The sequence below is a fragment of the Gadus chalcogrammus genome, chromosome 22 (assembly GCF_026213295.1).
Source record: "Gadus chalcogrammus isolate NIFS_2021 chromosome 22, NIFS_Gcha_1.0, whole genome shotgun sequence".
NCBI lineage: Eukaryota > Metazoa > Chordata > Actinopteri > Gadiformes > Gadidae > Gadus > Gadus chalcogrammus.
In genome coordinates, this window is record NC_079433.1 from 16,973,631 (window position 1) to 16,999,067 (window position 25,437).

At 49.2% G+C, this 25,437-nt stretch overlaps 2 protein-coding genes across 3 annotated transcripts; both read right to left on the reverse strand.

The window, feature by feature from the left end:
* Window positions 1-1,392: 1,392 nt before the first annotated feature.
* txlna (taxilin alpha) lies at window positions 1,393-9,479 on the reverse strand. 2 transcript variants are annotated; one of them, XM_056583211.1, is made up of 11 exons: window positions 9,372-9,467; window positions 8,881-9,064; window positions 8,353-8,619; window positions 8,104-8,195; window positions 7,531-7,701; window positions 5,685-5,879; window positions 4,678-4,797; window positions 4,219-4,293; window positions 4,016-4,108; window positions 3,799-3,894; window positions 1,393-3,015 (listed from the first exon to the last, which is right to left on the reverse strand). In XM_056583211.1, the coding sequence occupies exons 2-11, from the start codon at window positions 9,041-9,043 to the stop codon at window positions 2,692-2,694; spliced, it is 1,596 nt and encodes a 531-aa protein (XP_056439186.1). In that variant the 5' UTR covers window positions 9,044-9,064; window positions 9,372-9,467; the 3' UTR covers window positions 1,393-2,691. The 2 variants fall into 2 exon arrangements, with proteins under 2 accessions (XP_056439186.1, XP_056439185.1); XM_056583210.1 differs by having other exon boundaries at window positions 1,394-3,015; window positions 9,363-9,479.
* A 5,179-nt stretch (window positions 9,480-14,658) lies between these two features.
* kpna6 (karyopherin alpha 6 (importin alpha 7)) lies at window positions 14,659-23,983 on the reverse strand. The gene is made up of 14 exons (XM_056583037.1): window positions 23,837-23,983; window positions 22,176-22,309; window positions 21,270-21,362; window positions 21,005-21,104; window positions 20,814-20,908; window positions 20,412-20,543; window positions 20,246-20,334; window positions 19,722-19,821; window positions 18,887-19,050; window positions 18,257-18,335; window positions 17,833-17,958; window positions 16,259-16,386; window positions 15,723-15,907; window positions 14,659-15,184 (listed from the first exon to the last, which is right to left on the reverse strand). Exons 1-14 carry the CDS (start codon window positions 23,838-23,840, stop codon window positions 14,994-14,996), a joined length of 1,620 nt encoding a protein of 539 aa, XP_056439012.1. The 5' UTR covers window positions 23,841-23,983; the 3' UTR covers window positions 14,659-14,993.
* Window positions 23,984-25,437: the final 1,454 nt, after the last annotated feature.

Sequence of the window (25,437 nt, forward strand, 5' to 3'; positions counted from 1 at the left end):
AGTGGGAGCGTGTTTGCGAGGCCGTCAATGCAGTAGGGTCTCAGCAGCGCACACACTCTGAAATTAAAAAAAAGTGGTCAGACCTCAAGGTGGAGGTGAAGCGGAGGGTTTCTGCCCACCGCCGAAGCGTGACCGCAACAGGAGGGGGGACGGGAGTGGGGGAACTCTCCCCCTTCGATTTGAGAGTGGCCGCTTTGATCGGTGACACCAGTGGCGTAGCCAGAAACTAGTGGTGTTCCTGTTTTTTTTTTCAAATTTATTAACTCCAAAATAATACATTAACCATGTATTTTAACAGAGAACAAATGCAACCGCTGCAAAACATAAAGGGACGCAGTGCCCAGAGATGAAGAACACATAGAACGTGTGCGCATACTCATGGAGCCATACTATTACGCATGGTTAACAAACCCATTTAATCAGTATCTGAACAACACCGCTGCTGGGTTAAGAATGTAACGTATTTGCTGCTATATTTGCGCTGCAACTGAATTCACAGGGCAAGGCGGCTCGGCTCGGCTTTGAATGCATTAATTATCTCATATTAATGCATTAATGCATATGAGGCCGGTCTGGACTCATATTAATCTCATATGATGATTCCGTCCCACACAGCTGGCATGGCTCGGCTCAGGGTGGACTGGCACACTCCTGACCAGTCGGGCAGCTCCCGCTGGAAGGCCCCTGTTGCCAGGAACCCCAGCGTGGTCAGCACCTGTGTGGGCACGGACAACCCCTGGCTGTGTGGCGCTCTAGGGCCGGCCGCAGCTCTGCGCACAGCTCCAGTAATACTGGCCTGGGGAAACGAAATCGGCTCATGAGCCAATCATCATCATTTGCGAGTAAGTCCTCGCGTTCCCTAAATATACGTTCCCTTCGGATTTGACCATTTGCGATGTCCTCTAACAACGCTAACGCAGCCATTTTTAAAACAATTTTCTTCATCCATTGCGCATGCTTTTATAGCCACCCATATAATTGCAAGGTGTGTTAATCGTTCATTAGTGTGTCTCTGATGTGCAAATCACTCTGATGAGTCATGGTTTTCACCTTTTTTCCCAGTTTCCCAGCGTCACCTCTAAGTGTCGCCAAAGGAACAATAGCTGTAGAAACGTGCGTACGACAGCTCTGGAGCTGGCGTGGGGACCGCACATTTTTACGGTCATTTCACGTTTTGTACATCTGAACGTGAGCGTGGAAAAGGACGTACGCCACGTTTTTGTGCGTACGCAACCTTAGTACATGAGGCCCCAAATCCCTCCTTCCCATGCCATACTACATTAGGCCACCTTGTCTAATAAATAATACAGAGCATGGTAATTATATGAGCTTTAGGTCTGGTTTAATGTATGTCTAATGTATGATAGTTTACCAATATATAGTTACAATTCAGGGAAACCTTTTATGGAAATGTGCATTTTAACCTAAACAAAAACTGTGTGCAGCTTCCTCCCCATAACAAATCACTTGGGTATCCCAGAACTCTGACCACACCACAGTCTGCCCCCTACATCAGCATGTCTCGTAACGGACGTATACACTGGCTGCACTTTAATTTAAGAGAAAGGTTTCACAGACAGTGCAACAAACACACAAAAGCAAAATAAACCAAAAAAGTTCAACAATCTTTGGTGCGTTCCAATAAACCACAGAATACCCAAGCACTAGATTGGGAGGCACTTCATATTTCCTAAAACAAATTATATTCAGTTAATCCATGGTATTCAATACAAGCACAAAGAATAGAAGTAACTGAATAATGAGCATGGAAACAGAGCCGTTTTTCAGCTCTAAATAGACCACTGTATTCAACACCAACCCTCCTTCATATTATCATTGTTTGCTTTCCCCGTCAGTGGAAGTAAAGCAGCAAGTGGATACACAATTTTTTTCTGTTAAATCAAAAGCGTGAATTTTTAATGAAATTGTACCATGCAAATCCAACAATGGAATAGACTTTACATTCTCACGTGCAAGCGCTTGCTTGATCAGAGAGTGGCTAGGATTGCATAGTTTAACATTCAGTTCCCGGGGACTATAGTGAAGTATAGGAGGCAGTAAGCAACACAGTCATGTCTGAACCCTCCACACACACTAACAGTTCACACACAAAGCACACCACACCCTCCACACACTACGGGGAAGAAGAATGTTGTTGGTATATAGCAATGAGGAAAGACTGTTATATACACAACAGGATATGATGATAGGGCCATTTATTTAAAAACCAAAAACAGCGAAATAAACCTCAATACATGTCAATTAAAAATATACATTTTAATGAATAGTGGTGCTCTGTAAGATATAGGTAACAGTTACATTAAATATGTCAAAATGTTATTACACGTAGTTGCACAAGAGCATTGTGCAACTACGTGTGCAATAATTCAACAGAGGCTTAAGTCATTCAGCGAAGATGGCTTTTTCTCACATCAATGGAATGATTTTAAATAAGACATTCTAATTGCAACGGAAATATGGTCTGTTGTGTTACTTAATACATGAACTTTTGAGGGCCTATAGGAGCTGGAATTCCCATATTTAAATTTCTTGTTTTTAAGGTTTGGGGTGGAATGTGAGCCTGCGCGCGCGTGTGTGTGTGTGTGTGTGTCAGTGTGTTGGGGGGTGCGGGGGTGCAGAAGTGCAGTCTGAGCGTGCGGTCTGAGCGTGCTCTCCTCCCCGTCAGAGGCCTCAGTCCTGGGCAGAGAGGGGCAGGGCAGCGGGGGGCGGGGGGGCCCCCTCCAGCGGGCTCCTTGAGTCCGTCTCCGGGCCGCACCGGCAGGCATGTGAGCAGGAGGAGCTGTTGGGGGTGGGGGGGTGGCCGCTGTGCTCCAGGTCCATGGGGGGCGGGGAGGGCGAGTCGGCGTGGGCCGGGGGCACCGCCTCGTCCGGCCCCCCCAGGCTCTGCACCTTCTTGCTGAGCTCGTTGCGCTCCACTTTCAGCGCCCGCCGCAGCTTCTCCAGCCGCTGAACCTTCCCCTGCAGGCCCTCGAAGTCTCGGTCCCGCACCGTTTTCTGAACACAAGGAGGAGGGTCAGGTTAACGGGTCTGATCTCTGGACGCGTTACTGCCTTGGCCTAAAGGTTGAGCTAAAGAACGAGGCTGTAGACCCTGATATAAACCTAATGAACGAGGCTGTGGACCCTGATATAAACCTAATGAACGAGGCTGTGGACCCTGATATAAACCTAATGAACGAGGCTGTAGACCCTGATATAAACCTAATGAACGAGGCTGTGGACCCTGATATAAACCTAATGAACGAGGCTGTAGACCCTGATATAAACCTAATGAACGAGGCTGTGGACCCTGATATCAACCAAATGAACCGTATTCCGTTTTTTTTGCCACGACGGCAACATGGACATCAGAAAGGATTATGGTATTCGAGAGCTTAAAGGAGAAATGGCGAAACGGCTTGTAGGCTAATCACACTCACAGCTGGTGGTATAATATGCTCCTTTAAGCGTGATAAATCCCACAATAAATTGAACTAAATTGAGGAGCAAAAGCCAAATCAGTAGACGTAGTCCCGGTTGGTCCAGCCGTGTGAACCTATATGCTGCGTTTCGGGTCAGATGGTTCGTGACCAGAGATCGCCCCTCTCCTCTCGCTTTAACGCCGCTGTCTGAGTTTCAAACCAACACCAATGACGGGACTAGGGCAGCGGTTTGGACCTAAGATAGTTTCTTCTGAGAAGGCCGCTGGGGCATCTTAATGAAGACTGGTCTAACTCCAGGGTCCGGCCCTAGAAGAAACCCCCGCTGAGCCACGGGGCCAGGAGGAGGCAGGCCTCACCTCCTCGGACATCTCCAGCAGAGCCTTGTTGCTGCTCTCCCAGCGGGACCGGTACATGGTGGTCTCCTTCTCCAGCTTCTTGATCTTCTTGGTCATCTGGAGACAATATGATGATCATTCATTACTCGTTTTCAAATGGACCGATTCATTACAACAGAATGAAGACATTGACTAAAGAAGGATACCCCCCCCTACACACACACACACACACACTCACCTTCTCCATCTCCTGTTTGAAAGTGGTGAAGACCTCGTTGCTCTTGGCCAGGGTGGTCTGGAACTCTTCAAACTTTTCAGTGTATAACGACAACTGCATAGAGATGAGGAGAGGAGTCAGGCTCCGTCAACAACAACAACCACATCAACTCTTTAGGCTCATGTGGTCGGTCAGAGAGCACGTCCTCAATACAAGGTCCTCACCTGCTGCTTGAGGTGCACCTCCTGCTGCTTCATCAGCTCACACATCCTCTGGGACTCCACCGCCTCCTTCAGCAGCTGGGGGGGGGGGGGGCAGAGGGAGGGTAAGAAGTAAGTTGATGAGCTGGGCAATTTGTGTATATCATTGTTAATTTCGTTAACGAAAATGTTCGTCAACAACCTTTTTTCCATGACTAAGACGAGACGTTGACGAGCTAAAAATAGATCTTTGATAATAAAAACTATGACGAAATGTACGTTTTGTTTTCGTTAACGAGACGAGACAGGACTATAATGTTAGTGGTGTGCTATTTGGACATTCAAAATGCACGATATTTTCCAATCATTACCCTCCCGTAAGGTTCTTATGCAACTGTTCACTCTACCAGTAAATAGGACGGACCTTAGCTACTGTGTATGCATGTATGTATGCATGCATGCATGCATGCATGTGTTACTCACAAAGTCCTTCTCACGGTCGTGGCGCTCCTCGGACTGTTTGAGCAGCTCGTGCGCCTGGTGCAGCTTGGCGTCCACCAGCTGCTGCTGCAGCTCCTTGTGCTTCACCACCTTGTCTATGTGCTGGGCGCGAGAGGGAGGCCTCGTTTACCAAGGGAACACATTCAGAAGCACAGAAGGCTACTAGCGCATTGTTGAAGGGGATTGTGTTTAGGCAGCACTAAAAATGAAGCCATTTCTGATGCATTGCTCCTGCACTTGATCCCCCCCTCGTACCCAACACGGCCCCTCTTCCCTTTAACGGGTCTCAATTCAGAGGACCATCTAGAGATAGGGGCGGGGTTAAGCATGAGTCGGGCCACGCCCTCCACCTCCCTTTAATGGGTCTTGATTCAGAGGACCATCTAGAGATAGGGGGGGGGTTAAGCATGAGTCGGGGCCACGCCCTCCACGTCCCTTTAATGGGTCTTGATTCAGAGGACCATCTAGAGATAGGGGCGGGGTTAAGCATGAGTCGGGCCACGCCCTCCACCTCCCTTTAATGGGTCTTGATTCAGAGGACCATCTAGAGATAGGGGCGGGGTTAAGCATGAGTCGGGCCACGCCCTCCACCTCCCTTTAATGGGTCTTGATTCAGAGGACCATCTAGAGATAGGGGCGGGGTTAAGCATGAGTCGGGCCACGCCCTCCACCTCCCTTTAATGGGTCTTGATTCAGAGGACCATCTAGAGATAGGGGCGGGGTTAAGCATGAGTCGGGCCACGCCCTCCACCTCCCTTTAATGGGTCTTGATTCAGAGGACCATCTAGAGATAGGGGCGGGGTTAAGCATGAGTCGGGCCACGCCCTCCACCTCCCTTTAATGGGTCTTGATTCAGAGGACCATCTAGAGATAGGGGCGGGGTTAAGCATGAGTCGGGCCCCTTCCTCCTCTTCCCTTTAATGGGTCTTGATTCAGAGGACCATCTAGAGATAGGGGCGGGGTTAAGCATGAGTCGGGGCCCCGCCCACCTCTTCGCGGAGCTTGTACTGTTGGTAGAGCTTGTTGAGCTTGTCGGCCAGCACGGTGTTCTCCTGCCGCAGGCTGGCGTTCCTCTCGTTGTGCTGCTCCATCTGGGACTGGATGTCCTGCAGCGTGACCTGGAAGTGGGACGTCACCTCCTTCCTCTTCTCCTCCTCCAGCCGCGTCCGCTGCACCCCTTCATCCTTGGGGAGGGGGGGGGGGGGGGGGGGGTTAGCCGTTACAAGCCGTTTTGGAAATCGGCCCCTTATGACATCACAGGTGGGCGTGTCCACCTAGATGTGTGCTGGATGGATCAGTCGACCCGCCTACCCAGTGGACTGTAGCAAACGTTGCTCATCTATCCGTCACCCATCTAGGTGGACACGCCCACCTGTGATGTCATAAGGGTCAGATTTCCAATACGGCTTGTAGCGGCTAATCACACCACACCTGGTGGCATGTCATGGGACCTTTAAAGAAGCATCCGCAGGACAAACACAGCATGGCTCATCACACTAATGGTGCTCCTTCCATGCGGCAGGGCTTGGTAGCAGACATTAGCCTGGCCTGAACGGTAGATTAATCTACCAGCTTGAAGGCGCGCCTTAACCAATGTCTGGTCTTGCGTCCATGACAACACACATCGAAGCCCATTAGGTTCTAAATTACAGCCTGTTTCCTTTGAATGATTCTTTCAAGACACGTGTATGAGCCATTTCAAACGCGTTACGCAATAATATCCGGGTTGATGAGTTCTTATAATCGTTAAATATTCCCTGTTTCCACATATCAACCGCGAGTGGATGCCTTTCATGTATAGTCTTGTCTATAGTGTTTTACACACATTTCCCAGAGTGCCACACGGTGTCCTTGATATTAGGAACATGTCGAACATCTAGAGCAGTGATCTAAAATATTGTCTTATGTTGAGTCTTTACAGCAAGATATATCTGAAAGGAAACTTTGCTGCAAGCGAATATCTACCGGAATCCCTGTGGTGCGTTCTGAACCTTCATTACCCTTTTAAGGCTGGTAGTTATATTATTATATTATTACATTATAGGAGAGAATAATAAAGAATCAAGCTGTTGGGAACGCGAGCCATACTATGGTGGAATGAGACGTGTTAGAAGTCTAGAATTCTTCCATTTGATGTTCAACTTCAAGTCTGTCCCAGGATTATAGTTCAAGGCCCCATGGGGTCACGCAAAAAGGTTTCAGAACATTCTGATGTGGAGTTTCAAAATAAAAGCCAACCAAAGTTTCCAATATGAGACATATTACATATGATTTTGGATTCAATTTAAAAGAAAATGCCCTGTTATTTCAGGCTCATTTCACTTAATTTCACTTCAACATTCTGATGTGGAGTTTCAAAATAAAAGCCAACCAAAGTTTCCTAACCCTATGGGGTCGTGAACTATAACCCTGAAGTGAAATGAGCCTGCAATAACAGGGCATTTTCTTTTGAATTGAATCCAAAATCATATGTAATATGTCTCATATTGGAAACTTTGGTTGGCTTTTATTTTGAAACTCCACATCAGAATGTTCTGAGACTTCTTGTGTGACCCCATGGGGTCTTGAACTATAACCCTGATGTGAAATGAGCCTGAAATAAGGGGGCATTTTCTTTTAAATTGAATCCAAAATCATATGTAATATGTCTCATATTGGAGATTTTGGTTGGCTTTTATTTTGAAACTCCACATCAGAATGTTCTGAAATTGTGCTTAACCGCGGATGAACGAATAGCGGCTCACTTGACCGCAGTTGGTCCCTACAGGAGCAGACCCAGGGGCAGTGCTACGAGCCTCCCTGGAGGCTCTGCTGACCGGCTGAGGAGGAGCGTACCTTCAGCGTGCGGTTGTGCCGCTGCAGCTCTCGGCAGAGGCTCTCCAGCTTGCCGCGGGCCAGGATAGCCTTGCTGTGCTCGTTGCGCAGGTTGTCCTTCTCCTGCACCAGCTGGCTCTGCTTCTTCTGCAGCGCGCGCATCTGCTTCTGGGCGTTACGCTGCTCCTCCAGCTACACACACAAACACACACACTTGATGGACGGTCTCATTATTCTTGACGTGAAAAGATTTGTCCCCAAAGATTTTATTTATTGTGCAACTGTAGCTTGCTGTACTACAATGATTGGAAGTTTATAAAAAAGAAAAGATACAATGCACCAACATTCACCATGTTTTGACTGCAACAGCTCACTTAGAGTGGACACTGATGGCAATGACATTTAGTTTAAAAAACTAACATTACTGATAACAAATAACACAATAACCGATTTGATTCTTGAAAAAGGGCTGAAAGACGTATTTCCGCTAAAAAGTGATTGTGTCATTTTCGCCATCATAGTTTTCCCACTCAAACCCATGAGCCAACAGTGCCCTCTGGTGGCTGTGTGAAGGCGGTGCAGGAGGCCCCTCACCAGCTCAGCGTACTTCTTACAGAGGCCTGCCAGCTTCTCGTCGGGTGTGCTCAGGGTGTTCAGCGTCTGCATCAGGAGGGTGATCTCTTTGCCTGCACAGCGGCCCGAGGAGTACATTTGAAGAGTGTTATGGGGGGGCAGAACTCATACAATAATATAAGATAACATGACGAGCTATATATGGGGCTAGTTGATCAGAGGGCTGCTTGCCGCCCTCTGACCCTCGATGATGCCCCCTGACCTCCTTACCCAATCCCTTCACCTTCTTCTTCTCCTGGGTCTTCTTCGCCTCCTTCCCTCCCCCGCCCCCGCCGCCGCTCACTTTCCCACCCTTCACGGCCTTGCCCTCGTCCCCTTCATGGGCCAGGCCGTTGAGCTCGGGGCTGTGCGATTGGCCGTTGGGCAGAGCGGGGCCGTCGCCATTGGCGTTCGCCAGGCAGTAGGTACTGAGGATGTCCTCCAGCTGCCGACTCAGCTCCTCTGACATGTCACACTGGGACAGCACCACCTCGGCCACTACACACACACACACACACACACACACACACACACACACACACAGTAGGTTGGGAACGTTTCAGTGAACCTTAAATAGCCACAGCTCATTGGACGACATTAACTTAACACAGAGCCAGTGGTCAACGTGTGGGCACTAGCTGTTGCACGTTAGAGCTGAGATCCAAGTTCCCGTCTTGATACAGCATGACGACATGACGGAAACATGAGAGCTGGGATCCAAGACCCCGTCTGGATACAACGTGAAAACATGACTGAAACCTTTATCGTCCAGCCCGGTTCCTCCAGACTGAGGCGGTGTGTGTGCCGCGGGGGTCTCCGGTTCGGATCCCGTGGGTGTGGGGGGGCCCTCCACGGCCCCAGCTGTAGACGGCGCTTCATCGGCCGCCTGGGGAATGGATTCTTCCGCGTCTTGTTTCTTCATCTCTTCAATCTACGGTAATATCTGGCGTTAAGAAGTAAGTCCACACTATTAGTTTCCAACGCCACAACACAATCTTGACCACAACACACTGATTAAAGTCCTGTAGACTTTACTCAAGCTTTGTGCCTAGAGACCTGTCACTTATCAATAATACTAGATCGACCTTAGTCGAATAGGTGCACTTATATCCGCAGCTTGTAGTTGAACGTTAGCAGTACCGAGCTAACATAGTGAGGCGTTCGCTGTCCTCAGACAGACAAGTCATCAGTCCTGTACGTGTTCTTCCACTGTTACACAATGTTCATATTAAATTCGTTACCTGACAGACCTGACGGAGGAGATATACCCCTGCTCCAGCTTTTGGTTTTACTTTCTTTGCAGCGTGAGAACCGTATCCAGAACACAACAATCACTTCCGCTTAGCCCACCGCCTCTCAACCTATCAGGAGCCTCTACTACCTCTAGCGCCCACCAGCGATCAGGAGCGGAACTGACCAGAACATCATGTGAACCGTGCTGGGCCCCGTTTCCCGAAAGCGTCGTTAGCCTGTGCGCATCGTTGAGTTTTCACCGCGTTTCCCGAAAGCATCGTGGGGAACGAACGTCTTGAAAACGCTCGTAGCTAACGAGTACTCCAGGGGTGCTCGTAGGTACTCGTAGGACGCTAAGAGCATCGTCAGCTATAGCCTCAGTGGCGACACCATCGGACATTCCGTCTATTGGATGCGTTTTATTAAAACGCATTGCGCCTTTATGTTCTTAGTTTGGTAATTAATAAAGATTATTAATTAATTTATTAATAAAGATGTTCAAATGGCCAAAATAAAACGGGACAGTCCAGAAAATGTTTGCGCAGGCAGGGCACTCAAAATGTGTGAGAGAAAGTGGGGGGATTTGTGCAGACTGACATAGGCTACTCATAAAACGTAGCATAAAATAATGTAAAAAAATAAATTAAATTAAACAAATTAAAAAAAATAAAAAATAACGAAATAAAATAAATTAAAAAAAACAAGCAAAGGAGCAGGCAAAAGGCTGGGATATGGTGGGGATTGGTCACGTTGACGGGAATGTTTAGTGACATGAGGGAGGGTGGAGGGGGTTAAAAAAAGTCTCAATCACTAAAGCGCAACTTCCACCTCCCGATCGTGCGCTCAACGATGCACCGGGCCAGACGGTGGGCTTCGTTGTATTCCTCATCATAGACGTCTCCCGGGTTATTCACAGGTGTGAAGAGGAATTATTTAAGGGGGGAAAATGCCGTGAAACGCACAGTGCATTCAGGATTAGGACTGATATATGTCGGTTTAAGCCTAATCAATTGTGTTTTAATGTCTTTAGCATTCATATAATTGCAGTCTATTTTTTTCGTAGGCTACTCTGCTGTTGTCCTTGATGGGGATATATTTTAACCCTTTTTAACACAATTTTCCTGCGACATTCCTGCGTCTCCCCCTCCTACGGAGCCCATTTCAGCACCGTGTCAGTAGACAGTTACAATCCTACGACGTCGTGAGTGCAGCGAATGCGCGTTCACGTTAAGAGGAGTTTCGGGAAACGCTCCAAAGAAATTGACGATGGATCGCAAGATCCATCGTGAGAATGATCGTACGAGCGTGGATCCATCGTTATCGGGAAACAGGGCCCTGTACAGGTTCATCATACACAAGCACAACAAAAATGCACGAAAGGGTTGCAACATAACTTTATTCGTTTTGTACAGCATTTCCACTGGACAATTTTTTATTCAATATACCTTTTTTTTTTTTACATTTCTAATATTGTTAATGGTTTTGTATGCTTGTAATTTTTCTTGTTCATGTTTGGGTGTCATGTTCTTTCGAAGTTATCTCGTCACTCATTCATACCGTCGGTAAAGTCAAGTCACAGTTAAGAATGGGATCAGACATTAAAGCCATCTGAAGAGAAATAAATACATTTAAAAAAGGGGGCGGGAAAGGACTGAAGCAGAGAAGGGAAGTTAGGACAGGTCCGTGATGACATGAAACCTATTTCACAAACAAATAGCATTGTAAACATTTGTAGCATAGACATTACTTGACCAAGCTAAGCATCGCTTTCCTTTTTGACAAGAGACATCAATGGTTATTCCTATAGGACGGAAGACATGTCTAACTAGGGATAGAGACCTTGGAACCAGCCCCTCGGAGAACACCTCCTACAGTATTCTGCGACCGCACGAAAATTACCAACAAAAAAATTAAAGATCCTACCTATGATGTAGATATTCAAAATTGTAAACCAGGATATCCTGATTAGGGAGGAAGGTAAACTAATCAAATTAACAAAAACCAAAACCTTTCATGTACCATCTCCCATTGTTTGAAGACCCTAATGAGACCAGGACATCCTGAAGGTCCTTTCTCCACTTCTCAGAAGTGATTGGAAGTTCACCAGAATACACGTCCAAGTATCAGAAAACACACATAGATCAGCTCCAAGTTTTACTTTTTTTATAATGTCAATCACTGCATAATTTACGAAAAAAATCATGAAGTTCCTTCAGTTGCTTCAACTCAAAGTATGAAAAACGTGTTCCCGTCTCTCTGGTTGTTGCGTCTGCGGTCGGTATCGTCGAGGGCAGAGCACTTTGCGGGAGTGCGTTGACGTAGCGCAGGGCTTCCTGCAGCGCTCGCAAAAAACAGCTTTTGTTGATGACCAACATAAACAACAAATACACTGCAGCAATTTGCCAAAAAGAAACAACGCTCAAACACCACCTTTAAAGATATGTTGGGCTTAGGGGAGCCCGCTTTGCTGAGATAACCAGCTCACTAGGGCAGCACTAAACAGGGGTGGACAAGCCTGGCTGAGGATCCCAGCCATGCATCTTGTGCTCTTGAGAAAAGGTGACAAACCTTTTCTGAACAGTGTTGGGAAGTGGATATTGGCCGCATATTGAACCTCATGTTAATCACCCAAGCCGACCCAGGGGGTCAGCCAATGTCACCGTGTCACTGGGAACACCGGGGGTGGTGGGGTCCCCCTGAGCCACAACACAACAACACTGGAAGAAGTGGGACACAACTCGGAGTTCGCAATGTGACGCAATCATTAAGCCCTTTGTTGCCCCGAACAATGAAGTCACATCCTGCGTCCTGATTTACTTCCTGTATGTTGAAGAATGCCACTTAAAGAAAGAATAAATGGCAATATAATGAAATGTTGAGATAAGGAGAGCAGCAATGTTTTGCACAAAACGTGTGCACATTCAAGTACAAAAAGGACAAAAAGAAGAAAATAAAAAGGAAAAAAAGTCTATCAGTCAGAAACCTAGGAATCTCAGTCTGTTGTTGGTCGGGTTTGGCACTTTAGTGAATAGGAGTGCATTTCTTAAAATATAAATATTTTCTTTTTTTTTTATAGATTCTTCTTTCGTGAGCATGTTTTCTTTGCCACTCCGGAAATTCTTTGAGGATCTTGACCAGAAGTGGAAATTAAACCAAAGTCCATCGATATAAATGCTGCTCGGCGGGCGCAACGCGCTGCCGTTGAAGCCGTGAGCGACGGGGCGCGGCTAACCGCCCGCTTGACGGCGTCCACCGCTGAACCTCTCCAGCGTGGTAGGAACACGCCTACTGTGGATCTCCAGACCGGCAGAGAGACCGGCAGAGAGACAGTCTCCCCTGCCATTAGACCGTGCTGCTGCTGCTGCTGGGCGTCTGTTGGCCGGGATGATCCCCAATAAGGTTCATCAATTCGAATCTGATGTAACGTTTCGGTGTGTGTGTGTGCATGTGATTACCATATAGATATTAGATCCATACAAAACACACACACTGCATTAAGCTCAGACCAAAGCCACAGTCGAGCCTGCACGCCGAGTCCCAGCAGTGGGGTTTGATCCACTGAATAAGTGCTCCTTAAGGGGGTCGTAAAACAAAATGAATATATCCGTCTTCACGCAGTGCCTGTCAGTCAAACATCACACTAGCAGACCGTTGTGCCCGGAGGAACGCTGATCCCAGTTCCGCTGGGCCTCCCCCAGTGGGCCTGTGGTGACCCGCGGCAGGAGGGCAGCTGACCTGGGATCAGGGTTTACGAGGCTGAAATCCTCTCATGTCAAGTGGCTCGCAAATGAAAAAGGTATCCTAGAATACAGGTCATTTTGACAGAGGAACAGAATAACGTGTGCATAGCTTTCCCCCTCCCCCCCTTGGAGAGGAGTGCACTGTAAAACCTGTCATCGAGGAAACCATTGTCAAATGCGAGAACCCACTCATGGGTAAGGTGTGTGTGTGCAGTGTCTGCTGGTGTTGGATGCAAGTGTGCGTGTAATGTGTGCTCTATACATCTTAAGTTTTGTTTTGGAGGTTTAGGCTCATCACATAAGACGTATCCCTAGCCAGACCCTAGTTGGTACTACACGTTGTAAGCCATTGATTTGAATATATACCCACACCTTTATATATTACAATGGACCCATGCAACATCATCACCAGTTGTCAAAGCCATTCTCCACGATAAAGGTAACCAAGAATCATTAAGGTTAGATATCTATCAACTGCTGTACAACACACCCTTGCTACCACTGGGACCACACCAGCACCAAAATAAGAAACTCAAAAACCACCCACTAGATGCAACCTGTCCAGTGGGAGTCCTCCAGGTGTACCACTGCATTGACGCTCTTATTGTGTAGTACGAGTCTGCCACCGAGTTTGGCCAGGGATATAGTTTGACTTGGAGTAGGGTCATAAACGCCATGCAGGAGACGGGGAGGGGTCGCAGCAGAGCCACGCTCACGGAGCCTTCACAGAGGTGTCCTGTGGGACAAACAGCCGTCACCTAGTCTGCCCCTTTAGGCCACAGACTCCAATAGTAAAGACATCCCCGGTGGACCGTCGACCACGCGCACCGCTGCGTAGAAGCAGCAGCGCAAAATTGGTTTTGTGAGTGACACCGGTTTGCACTCCATGACACCTCTGTAACCTCCGGGTCCGAGTATGGTTGACATCACCGTAGAAACGCATGCACCCTATAAGCCCCCCACGGGGTCCCGGTAACACACCCCTCCCCTGCAGGCTGACCACCAGCCATGCTCTATCTTATTAGTCAAGAGAACTTCATAATCCAAAGGGTTCATTATTAATAACACGGCACACCACGAACATTAGACCCCCCCCCCCCGCCCCACCCCATAACACCAACCCCCAAAACCTGAACCACCTCAACCTAAATGACATCTTACTTCATCACCTTCAACCCCAGCCCCCCCCCACTCTATCTACTATCTGAAAAGCAAAATCAGGGAATAACTCATCCCGTCAACTCAAAATGGCATGGCCCCGCCTCTGTCGGACTAGCCCCGCCCCCTCCCAGTGTTTCCATGGGGAGGAGCAACACCCCCTAGAGGCGGTTCCTCTCTTACCATGAGAGACCAGCCCTGAATCTACGGCCACTGTGGCAGAACCCAAACGCTGCTCCACACCCAGGAACCAGGGAGGGCTACCAAACTAATCCTCAAACGCAGAACATAGGAAAAGAAAAGCAGGATTCAACAAGCCTCCCTCGAGGCAAAGAAAGGACCATGAATTCATCTATTTTTTGGCCCTGCAACCTCAGGACCCTCAGAGCTCTCCACGGGTCCCGTGATCCAGAGAGAGGAAGCCTTACGCTGACCCCTATGAGCCATGGCATGTCAGCACGTTGAAGAGATGTCCACGACGCACTTGCTCGCGCTGGCCTTTGTCAAGGTGATTGTGTCCTCGGACCGTTTGAGTTGGGTATTTCTCAGACTAGGTAGGATCGTTTAAAGGTCAGCGCTCCTGGCGACGAGCAGGGCTGACCGGAGGCTGCAGGATAGGGCGGGGGCGGGGGGAGAAGGTAGATGGGGGAGATGGGACCTCACACATGGGAGAGAGGGAGGGCGTCAGACGGTACAGGGGTGCCCTCTGGATGTACCCTGGAGGATGGGGGGCCGGGGGAGTTATAGCTGGAAGCCCTCCATGGGGGCCTCCTGCTGGGGGAAGAGGAACTGCTGGCCGGCCTGGTCCACCTGCGGCGCCAGGCCCGCCACGTCGTCCTCCTCCACGCCGAAGTAGTGCTCGATCAGGTCGAAGGCCTTCTGGTAGATCTCCTGGTTGTCGTGGCTCTGGAGGAACTCGATCTTGTCCAGACCTGAGGAGCGCAGAGAAAGGGGTGAGATTTAACAATAACGGGGCCTAAACTGTTTCCATGTTTCTTTTTTCTGAATCATGAAAAGAATAATAATACTTGAATCATTCAAATGTACATTCACAGTAGAACAGAATCCAAGAGGAAGGGATCCTGAATCATTGCTCCTCATACAGGTTACAATTCTACGGGACTTTGTCTTTTCTAGCATCCATCCCTCTCTGATGACCCCTCCAGCCCCCCATTGGGTCATGCGTGTGTGGACAGACAGAGACACAGACACCCAGAGACAGACACCCAGAGACAGAGAGAGACAGACAGAGACACAGACACCCAGAGAGACAGAGACAGAGAGACAGACACAGACACCCAGAGAGACAGAGACAGACAGAGAGACAGAGAGACAGAGACACAGACAGACAGAGACAGAGACAGAGAGGACCAGCAGTGTGTACGTGGTAACCCGCAGTGTGTGGACCAGCAGTGCGTGTGTGGTGACCAGCAGTGTGTGTGGTGACCAGCAGTGTGTGTGTGTGCTGACCGTAGGCCTCCTCGATGAGGCTGCAGTAGGGGTTGACCCCTGCTCCGCTGGTCTCCTGCTTGGCCTCCTGCTCCCCCAGACGGAGGATGTTCTCCAGGCCGTTCAGAGCCACCTGCACGATCTTGGAGTCCATGACGGTCAGCAGGTCACACAGGGGCTTGATGCAGCCGAGGTTCACCAGGTACCTAATACCAGGTGTTATAATGACAGGTTACAGTCTGCTAATACCAGGTGTTATAATGACAGGTTACAGTCTGCTAATACCAGGTGTTATAATGACAGGTTACAGTCTGCTAATACCAGGTGTTATAATGACAGGTTACAGTCTGCTAATACCAGGTCAGGTGTTATAATGACAGGTCAGTCTGCTAATACCAGGTGTTATAATGACAGGTCACAGTCTGCTAATACCAGGTGTTATAATGACAGGTTACAGTCATCTAATAACAGGTGTAGTGAATGTCTGAGGACCTGACCTTCTAATACCAAGTGAAATGAATGTCTGAGGTCAACAGGTGTGGTGGAGCTCTGAGGACCTGATCTGCTCGGGCGTTCCTCCCGAGGTGGCGTTGGTGATGGCCCAGGCGGCCTCCTTCCTGGTCCTGAACTCCGCCTTTTGCAGGATGTCGATGAGCACCGGGAAGATGTTGGCGTCGATCACCGTCTGTGGGAAGAGCACGGAGGAGGAGATAAACACTTCCCCAGCCCTTTGTTTTTGGATCTACTCTCCTGCCTGGTCTCTCTGGATATCAGGCAGATAATCAAGTCCCTCAGGTCCTTGTGGGATGTCCTCTTTTTAACCAATCTCAACCCACCCATTGTAAGGGAGTAAATAAAATGAGTATGAGAATATTGTTAAATCCATCCAGTCATTGGGTCAAGACTTGTGATATTTCGGTACAGTGTTGCATCCTGGGTATGCTGGGGCAGAAAGGACGGCATCTGCTGCAGGTAGGTTGAGCAAGAAACGCGTCAGCATGAAATATCTGTTAGTCATGTTATCATTATCGTCACTTATCTCCAGACGGTTGTTTAATACATTCTTGTGATATTTGGCATGGTATTATCCATTTTATTTTGTTTGCACGCACAGGTTATCGTGCAATTTGTAATATTGTATTTATTTTGTCTAGGCGGACCAGGAAATTATATACCCTGTCTGTATGTTTGCTGGTCCATTGTGCAGGCAATACAACCACTGCACCCAATGCTGAGAGTCCCAGTCCATGCTTCAGAGATAAACACAACGCATGTTACACCATGGTAGCACCTGTATCTGAGTTCTGTAGCCATGGTAACACCTGTATCTAGATCTGTAGCCATGGTAACAACCATATCCAAGCTCTGTAGCCATGGTAACACCTGCATCTGCGCTCTGTAACCATGGTAACACCTGCATCTGCACTCTGTAGCCATGGTAACACCTGTATCTGCGCTCTGTAGCCATGGTAACACCCGTATCTGAGCTCTGTAGCCATGGTTACACCTGTATCTAGATCTGTAGCCATGGTAACACCCGTATCTGCGCTCTGTAGCCATGGTAACACCTGTATCTGCGCTCTGTAGCCATGGTAACACCTGTATCTGCGCTCTGTAGCCATGGTAACACCTCTATCTACGCCCTGTGTAGCCATGGTAACCCTTGTATCCAGCTAGCTCTCAGGCCCCACCTGTATCTGCGCCCTGTAGCCATGGTAACCCCTGTATCTAGCTCTGAGGCCACACCTGTATCTGCGCCCTGTAGCCATGGTAACCCCTGTATCTAGCCCTGAGGCCACACCTGTATCTGCGCCCTGTAGCCATGGTAACCCCTGTATCTAGCTCTGAGGCCCCACCTGTATCTGCGCCCTGTAGCCATGGTAACCCCTGTATCTAGCTCTGAGGCCACACCTGTATCTGCGCCCTGTAGCCATGGTAACCCCTGTATCTAGCTCTGAGGCCACACCTGTATCTGCGCCCTGTAGCCATGGTAACCCCTGTATCTAGCCCTGAGGCGACACCTGTATCTGCGCCCTGTGGCCATGGTAACCCCTGTATCTAGCTCCGAGGCCACACCTGGATCTGCGCCCTGTAGCCATGGTAACCCCTGTATGTAGCTCTGAGGCCACACCTGTATCTGCGCCCTGTTGCCGGCGGTGATGTTGGAGATGGTCCAGCAGGCCTCTTTGCGGATGGACTCTTTAGCGCTGCTGAGGAGGTGCAGCAGGCAGGGCAGCGCCGAGCAGTTCAACACCACCTACACAGAGAACATGCACACAATGAGCCTGGCTGGCCGCTTTACACCACCCACCCAGTGCCCCTGACTGGAGGCTTTACACCACCCACTGGCTTCAGCCTGCAGTCTGAGGCTAAAGCCAGGACTGTGGCTAAAGCCAGGACTGATGCAGGGCACCAGGAATGTGCCGGGACCTCGTAGCCAACAGGCTACAAAACTATACAACACTCAAACAAATGCATTAGGGAAACATAGGAACGTTTAAAAGACATGGAGGAGAACCTTCGACGACCCTCCTGAAGCGCAGCGTTGTGCTCACCTGTGTCTGGATGTCGTCCCCGGTCACAATGTTCCCCACAGCTCTCAGAGCAGGAGAGGCCACCTTATAGTCGCTGTGCCTGCAGAGGAGAGGGCCGAGATAAGGGGGTGGAGTCAGGGACACAGGAAGTGGATGAAGACAAAAACCCTTGGGGCAGAGCCAAGCTGACTTATCGTTTACACCCAGACAGAACACACCCATGGCATGATGATTCGTACAGGATTTGTCGGCAGTGCACATAATGGCCCACTTTAAACATATCCAATACATTGCACTTTAAGCACTGTATAAAACAGACAGACAAAAATGACTTCAAAACTATTTTAGATTACCATATATTTGTCATCATATTATGATTTGCTTGGCAAGTATCAGTTTCCTCGCGTCCAGTTTTGTATCCCTAATTCCCACGGCCATTTACAAATCCTATTTCATAAGGCAGGCTTTAATCGGGCAGCATTATTCAAAGAGAAGCCGCCGGCCAAGAGCGAAGCAGTTCTTTGTAAATCAGATCAAAATAAATCACTACCTCCTTAATTTCCGACTAATCCCACTTTATAATTTAAGCTAGTTCCCCACAGTCTGAGGTGAGGGTAAAAGAGGTTTGGACTGTACTGCTGCCTCACTGACATGAGGAGCTCCACCAGGCGCCGGCACACCCCCGAGTCGATGACGGCCTGGATCTTGTCGTTGGGTCCGTCTGAGAGGTAGGACAGGGCCCAGCAGGCGTCTGCCAGCAGGTCGGGGTCGCTGCTGAACAGGAGCCTGGACAGCACCGGGAGGCAGGGGGACACCTGGGGGCCACGCACACACAGTCAGATACAGAGCTGGGGGCCACGCACACAGTCAGATACAGAGCTGGGGGCCACGCACACACAGTCAGATACAGAGCTGGGGGCCACGCACACACAGTCAGATACAGAGCTGGGGGCCACGCACACACAGTCAGATACAGAGCTGGGGGCCACGCACACGCAGTCAGATACAGAGCTGGGGGCCACGCACACAGTCAGATACAGAGCTGGGGGCCACGCACACACAGTCAGATACAGAGCTGGGGGCCACGCACACACAGTCAGATACAGAGCTGGGGGCCACGCACACACAGTCAGATACAGAGCTGGGGGCCACGCACACACAGTCAGATACAGAGCTGGGGGCCACGCACACACAGTCAGATACAGAGCTGGGGGCCACGCACACAGTCAGATACAGAGCTGGGGGCCACGCACACAGTCAGATACAGAGCTGGGGGCCACGCACACACAGTCAGATACAGAGCTGGGGGCCACGCACACAGTCAGATACAGAGCTGGGGGCCACGCACACACAGTCAGATACAGAGCTGGGGGCCACGCACACAGTCAGATACAGAGCTCCACCATCTCCCCCTTAAAGACCCCTTAATCCATAAGAAGTAGAAAGGCTACAGCGGCCTGGTCCCCATGGAGAGGGGAGGACTGACCTTTTCAAAGGCAGGCGGCGGGTTCTTCCCTCGACACAGGTTGGACAGCGCCCAGACGGCGTTCCTGGTCATGGTCAGTCTGGTGGATTTGGTCAGAAGCCTGACAGGAGAGTTCAAACAGTGAGCACAAGGCACATCACATGGCAGCCCAGGCCATGTATGGCCTTATGGATGCCCCTGGCCAACACATCTTGGCCAGCGGTAGTTAACTTTACAAGAGTGTCTCCTGTAGGAATACGTTAAGATCCTTTCTGAAGCATCCCTTTGACTTCAATAGAATATGTGCGCAACTTAACAATGCCGAGTTCCACCCTTTGAGGTCATGTGGTTCAGGCCGTGTCTGTCTGCCATCATGTAGGACTGCTGCTTCTGAGATGAGTCTCATGTTAACCATTAATCCCTTTTTTACTGTCCATTGATTAGATCGGTCACTTGATCTGTGCACCAAAGAGTAAGACAGGACGGTTGTACACGGTGTGTAGGCTTGGTCAAATGTCAGCGTGGGGCAAGGTAGACAAACTTACATTAATAGTGGTGGGAGGATGTTGCAGTTCAGCACATAGTCCCGGCACACCGCACTGTCCCCGGCAATGTTACCCAGGGCCCAGACCGCCTGGACAAACAAGCACAGCAGGTGGTCAGCGCACTGGGTTCAACGGGCGCCGTGAGGAACACCAGGCCGGTCATTACCTGCTCCTGGACGTCCTCAAAGTCAGAGTTGAGGAGCTCTATGAAGACGGGCACCGCCCCGGCCTCGATCACCGTCTTCGTCTGCATGGACGTTCCCGACGCGATGTTGGTCAGCGCCCACGCCGCCTCGAACTACCGGGGAAACAACAGATTAGACCTTGGCAGAAGTGCCGTGTGTACCTGTATGCGGGTGTGAATGTCTGTGTGTGCGTGTGATTGTCCGTGTGTGTGTGAATGTCTGTGTGCATCTGTCCGTGTCTGTCTACCTGTCTGTGTGTGTACCTGTAGGTGCGTGTGAATGTAAGTGCGCGTGCGCGTGTATGCAAGTGTGTGCGTGAGAGTGTGTGTGTGTCTGTGTGTGCTTGTATGTAAGTGTGCGTGAGTGAGTGTGAGTGAGTGTACCTGCAGTGTGCAGTTGACACTCAGCTTCAGGAACTCAACAAAGCGCTCCACCAGCCCCGGTGTGTTGATGACCTCATCGATGGGGGGGTTGGGCTCTGAGGTGGATGAACCCATACAACACGAGGCGTGAGATGTTGTGATCGAACATGGTGGCTCAGCCCCGTGGGCGACACGGTTCAGGGATGGATTACCTTTGGAGAGTAGCTTTCTGAACTTTTGCGTGGTGCTTAGCTGGAGCTCTGGGTCTTCTGAGAACAGCATCTCTACCATTTCTCTGGTTATCACCCCTTCCTGACAAACAACAAGCACACACACTCAGAGACTACATTTCCCAGAGTTCTCAACCCACTAGCCGGCTGGGAAACATTAGCCACCAGAACTGAAACTAAATATGGACCAAGAACCAGGCATGAGTCTATTGGGATATGGATGTGTAGATGTTTGTGTGGAGCTCACTGTGACCGGTGAGTTGAGGTAGGAATCCACCAGAGGACTCTCAAACATGGCCGCCTCTTCACTGAGCATGTCCACGTTTCGTCTCTTGAAGAGCTGCGACTCAAAAGGGATATGGGTCAGGTCACAGTGACACAAAATGTACACAAAAGCACTGCACTCATGTAGAATTGACTTCCTTATTTTAAGCTTAAGCGCACCAATACAGCTGAACTAATCGTAAAGTCACCAGTTCATTCAGTAATTATTTAAATATTAAGAAAAAAATGTTTCAGCCTTTTCCCCTCATTAAGATTCAGCGTTGCTATGGCAGCCTAGATACTGCAGCCACAGTTTATGATGCGGTGTTGTACCCTAAAACGCTAACCATGAATCGCCTGACTCAAATTCTCAGAACAATTGCACAATGTGCAATTCCGCATCAAACAGGATATAGTAGAGGCTTAGCGACACCGTAACACTCATCTTCTAACCTCTTCTTCACACCATTGTTGTGAAGAATAATGTGGTCTGCATCTTCAACTTTGTGTCTTTGATAAATTGGCGCAATAGTTGGACCATTCAGGTCATGGACTTATGTTCTGCATGGCTCCAAATAGGACCAAGATCTTCAATAATGCTAAAAAAGTGTGATCATTATATTGATTATTACTTAGTGGGCCACCCCCTACTGGGCCCTCCATCATGAGGGCCACTCCCCTTCTGGACCAGGGGCCCTCCCTCATGAGGGCCACTCCCCTTCTGGACCAGGGGCCCTACATCATGAGGGCCACGCCCCTTCTGGACCAGGGGCCCTCCCTCATGAGGGCCACTCCCCTTCTGGACCAGGGGCCCTCCCTCATGAGGGCCACTCCCCATCTGGACCAGGGGCCCTCCATCATGAGGGCCCTATATGGAGTCTGTGACCACCTGCTGCTCTCGTTTCTGCTTCCTGAGCTGGAGGCCCTCCTCCTCCCGCCGGCGCCGCATCTCCTCGGGGTTCAGGGCTTTGTTCTTGTAGCGGTTCATCCGGCAGGTATCCTTGGCCGGACTGGCAGACGGTTCTGCAGAGAGAGAGAGAGAGAGAGAGAGAGGGAGAGGGAACACACACACACACACACACACACACAAATGAGTAGCTGGTAGCATGTGTCTGAGGGGTGCAGGGTATTTCACTGATGTGTATCACGTTTCTCCAACCCCACCTAAAACTAAAATTAGGTAACGTTGCGGAAACAAGGGGGGGGGGGGGTAACATTACATGAGGTATGAGCCTTGGAAAGGTCTATGCCTTTATTTTATGCTTGCAGCCATAGAAGAAAATGTCTAAATCCTCCATCTCTGGCCAGAGATTGACCTGCTTTTGGCTGACATCAGGGTATTCCTGCCACTCTACAAAACCGATTAACAGCAGAGATTATTGACTGCATAGAAAATCTCACACAATATCCATTCCCGGCATTAAATGAGGCAACTAACATTGTATTTCATGGCCACACAGAGCTTACACTATCACACTCAAGACCTCTCGGCAGGATAACTTGGTATGAAGAAGATAGTAAAAGAGCAATGATAACGTTGGGATTGTTTATATTAAGAACATTGTAATGATTCCATAAAATGATTCTGCTCAGCAGTAGGCCGTGGTCAGGAACAGACTTTACAGCTACCTGATGCTGTATGGAAGTGCAACATGCCATAGTGTCGTAGCCTGCTTAATATGACTCAGTTATGAACTTTTGTCAAGGTTATAGTGCCGCATGGACACCTGTCGAACAAGGAAAAAAACATGAGGTCGACTTACTATTCCAATGTAGTAAGTGACGTGTTTTATCAAGTCTGTGAGGCACTGAACACTGAGAATTGGTTTCAAATGTGATAAGGGCAGCGATGTAAGAGAGAGTCCGATCAGGCGTTCGGAACTGTGGTTTAGGTGGAGTCGTCTATCCTCAGAGACCAGGGGGTCAGACCTGTGGTTCAGAAGGACTGGCCTATCCTCAGAGACCAGACCTGTAGTCCAGGTGGACTGGTCTATCCACATATACCTGTAGTCCAGGTGGACGGGTTTATCCTCATCTGGGTCACATGTCAACAAAAGCCCAAGCTCGATTGTAATGCAGGATTTAAATATTGCAATACGTCTGTTAGCTGACTGGCTAACACCGTTTCCCTTGACTCGTCCTTTCGGTGTCAAACGTTATGACCGAACAGCCGAAAAGGTTTTAGCTGACGTCATGTAATTTAGTTGTTGGACAGTTTTAAAAATAGAGGCTGACAGCCGCATTAGCCGTTAGCAGGCTAGCAGACTAGCTTTAGCCGCTAGCGGGGTGCGTTACTACTTTAACCGTAATCCCCCCTTCCGTCGACCCATATCCACTGAGGTAGTTCCATCCGAGGTTGTCTTTCATACAATAAGCATTAAACATGTAATTTGGAATCAATGCATGTGCATGACTGTGTTGACATGAGCCCGCTACACGCTTTAGCTCTTGCTACAGGGCGCCGCTAGCTAGCTGCTAGTGGACTCTGCCATCAGAGAACTAAGGACTACATTTACTACACACATTCATTCCTATGTCTTACTACCTTACCCATTTTGTCTTTAATCAAACGTTTTCCTCACGTCGCGCAGTAATAAATCGTAGAAATCCTTCCTCCTGAAGCTTTCCAGAGGTTGCTCCTAAAAGCAATCCGTCGCGTCAACACACTGGAGGACAGCAGCCGTCAAGCAGGTAATCTTCAGCCGCCAGGGGGCGCAGCGAACCCACTCACTGCAGCCCCCTGATAAAGTCTGCTCAGAATTAAGTTAGACCCATGGTGTTCTTTTATATTTTATAATTGTGTCATTGTGCATTCAATCAAAAAACTGAATTCAATTCCTGTGTTTGAATTATTAAAGAGATAGTAGAGAACATATAAATAAAAACGAACTCCCACCTCCAAGTCACTGTTGTGACTCTTTGCAGATGTCTGGATGATATTTATAGATAGTTATACGGCTTGTTCTTCAGAATGCATACATTTCTTGGCTGTCGATACTCCGCCATTTTCTGATGCCTTGAATGATTTGTCGAATGTAAAATCCTAATCAACCCTAAATATACCGTAACCTAGGCCTATCAAAACTTTGTCTCACATGAGCAACGCTGTGGCAGTTTCTAATATCACAATGTGACCCCATAATGACAAATTATTTCACAATGAATTATTATGACCGAAATACCATTACTACCAAATACAATACTATTCCTACGCTATACTTCTGAAATGTAGGCGTCATTGCAATGTGACACATGATGTACACGCCCTTTACCCTTCACTGTCACAGATCTCACTCACTAACAACTATGTTTATTTATTTCTTCCTATTAGCTTCACTTATAGTCTGGGTTGGGATTTGAACCCATGTCTCTCGAACGAAAGTGCAACATGCTTCTTCCAGATCTTTCTGTGTTGTCGTTCCTCCCTCACAGGCCTCTGCACGTCTGGATCTGCACCTCATTGAGGACGTCTACTCTGAACATCTGCAGACTGGACGTGGGAGGACAATTGGGGTGAGGTGGCAGGACAGAATGACTCTGGCCGAGTAGTGGTGAATACCTGTGCTGTTTCCAGTTCGCGGTGTCTTCAGGGACCTGGTGTGAGGCACTGAGGAGAAGCTTTAGGGGGCAATGTTGTACTGATGAACACAGCGCTCTCCACAATCAGGTGCTCTCATATTCCACAATGGATTTTCTTTTTGCAGATCAAGCCAACTCCAGCACAAACCACAAAAAAAATAAAGAATATTGATTACAATTTCTCAGCAAACAAGAAACTAATATTGACCATCATTCCTGTCTGTTTAAAGTGGATCCACTGGCTTTGGTCAGAGCCTCATGAGGCCTTGCCTCTCTCTGGGGGCACGGCGACTACTGGCGGGAGGGCCGGCACTGAGACACGGCATGCTGGGACGGAGCTCCCCCACTCGTGTTAAGTGACACAGGACCAGGAGCGAGACCAGCCGCCGCTTCAAATGGGCACCTCTAACGTCTGGGGCCGCTGGGGCCAGTGGGGCCAGTGGGGCCGCTGGGGCCGCTGTGGCCAGTGGGGCCAGTGGGGCCGCTGGGGCCGCTGTGGCCAGTGGGGCCAGTGGGGCCGCTGGGGCCAGTGGGGCCAGTGGGGCCGCTGGGGCCGCTGTGGCCAGTGGGGC

What these genes read in the sequence shown, in the direction of transcription:
- txlna (XM_056583211.1), bottom strand. Translation starts at nt 9,043, where the DNA reads ATGAAGAAACAAGACGCGGAAGAATCCATTCCCCAGGCGGCCGATGAA. An exon ending in ACGACCGTGAGAAGGACTTT is followed by an intron (nt 4,294 to 4,677) that starts GTGAGTAACACA and finishes CCCCCCCCCCAG; the next exon opens with CTGCTGAAGGAGGCGGTGGA. An exon ending in AGGTGCACCTCAAGCAGCAG is followed by an intron (nt 4,109 to 4,218) that starts GTGAGGACCTTG and finishes ATCTCTATGCAG; the next exon opens with TTGTCGTTATACACTGAAAA.
- kpna6 (XM_056583037.1), bottom strand. An exon ending in TTGAGGACGTCCAGGAGCAG is followed by an intron (nt 20,335 to 20,411) that starts GTAATGACCGGC and finishes TTGTTTGTCCAG; the next exon opens with GCGGTCTGGGCCCTGGGTAA. An exon ending in GGGACGACATCCAGACACAG is followed by an intron (nt 17,959 to 18,256) that starts GTGAGCACAACG and finishes TTCTCTGTGTAG; the next exon opens with GTGGTGTTGAACTGCTCGGC.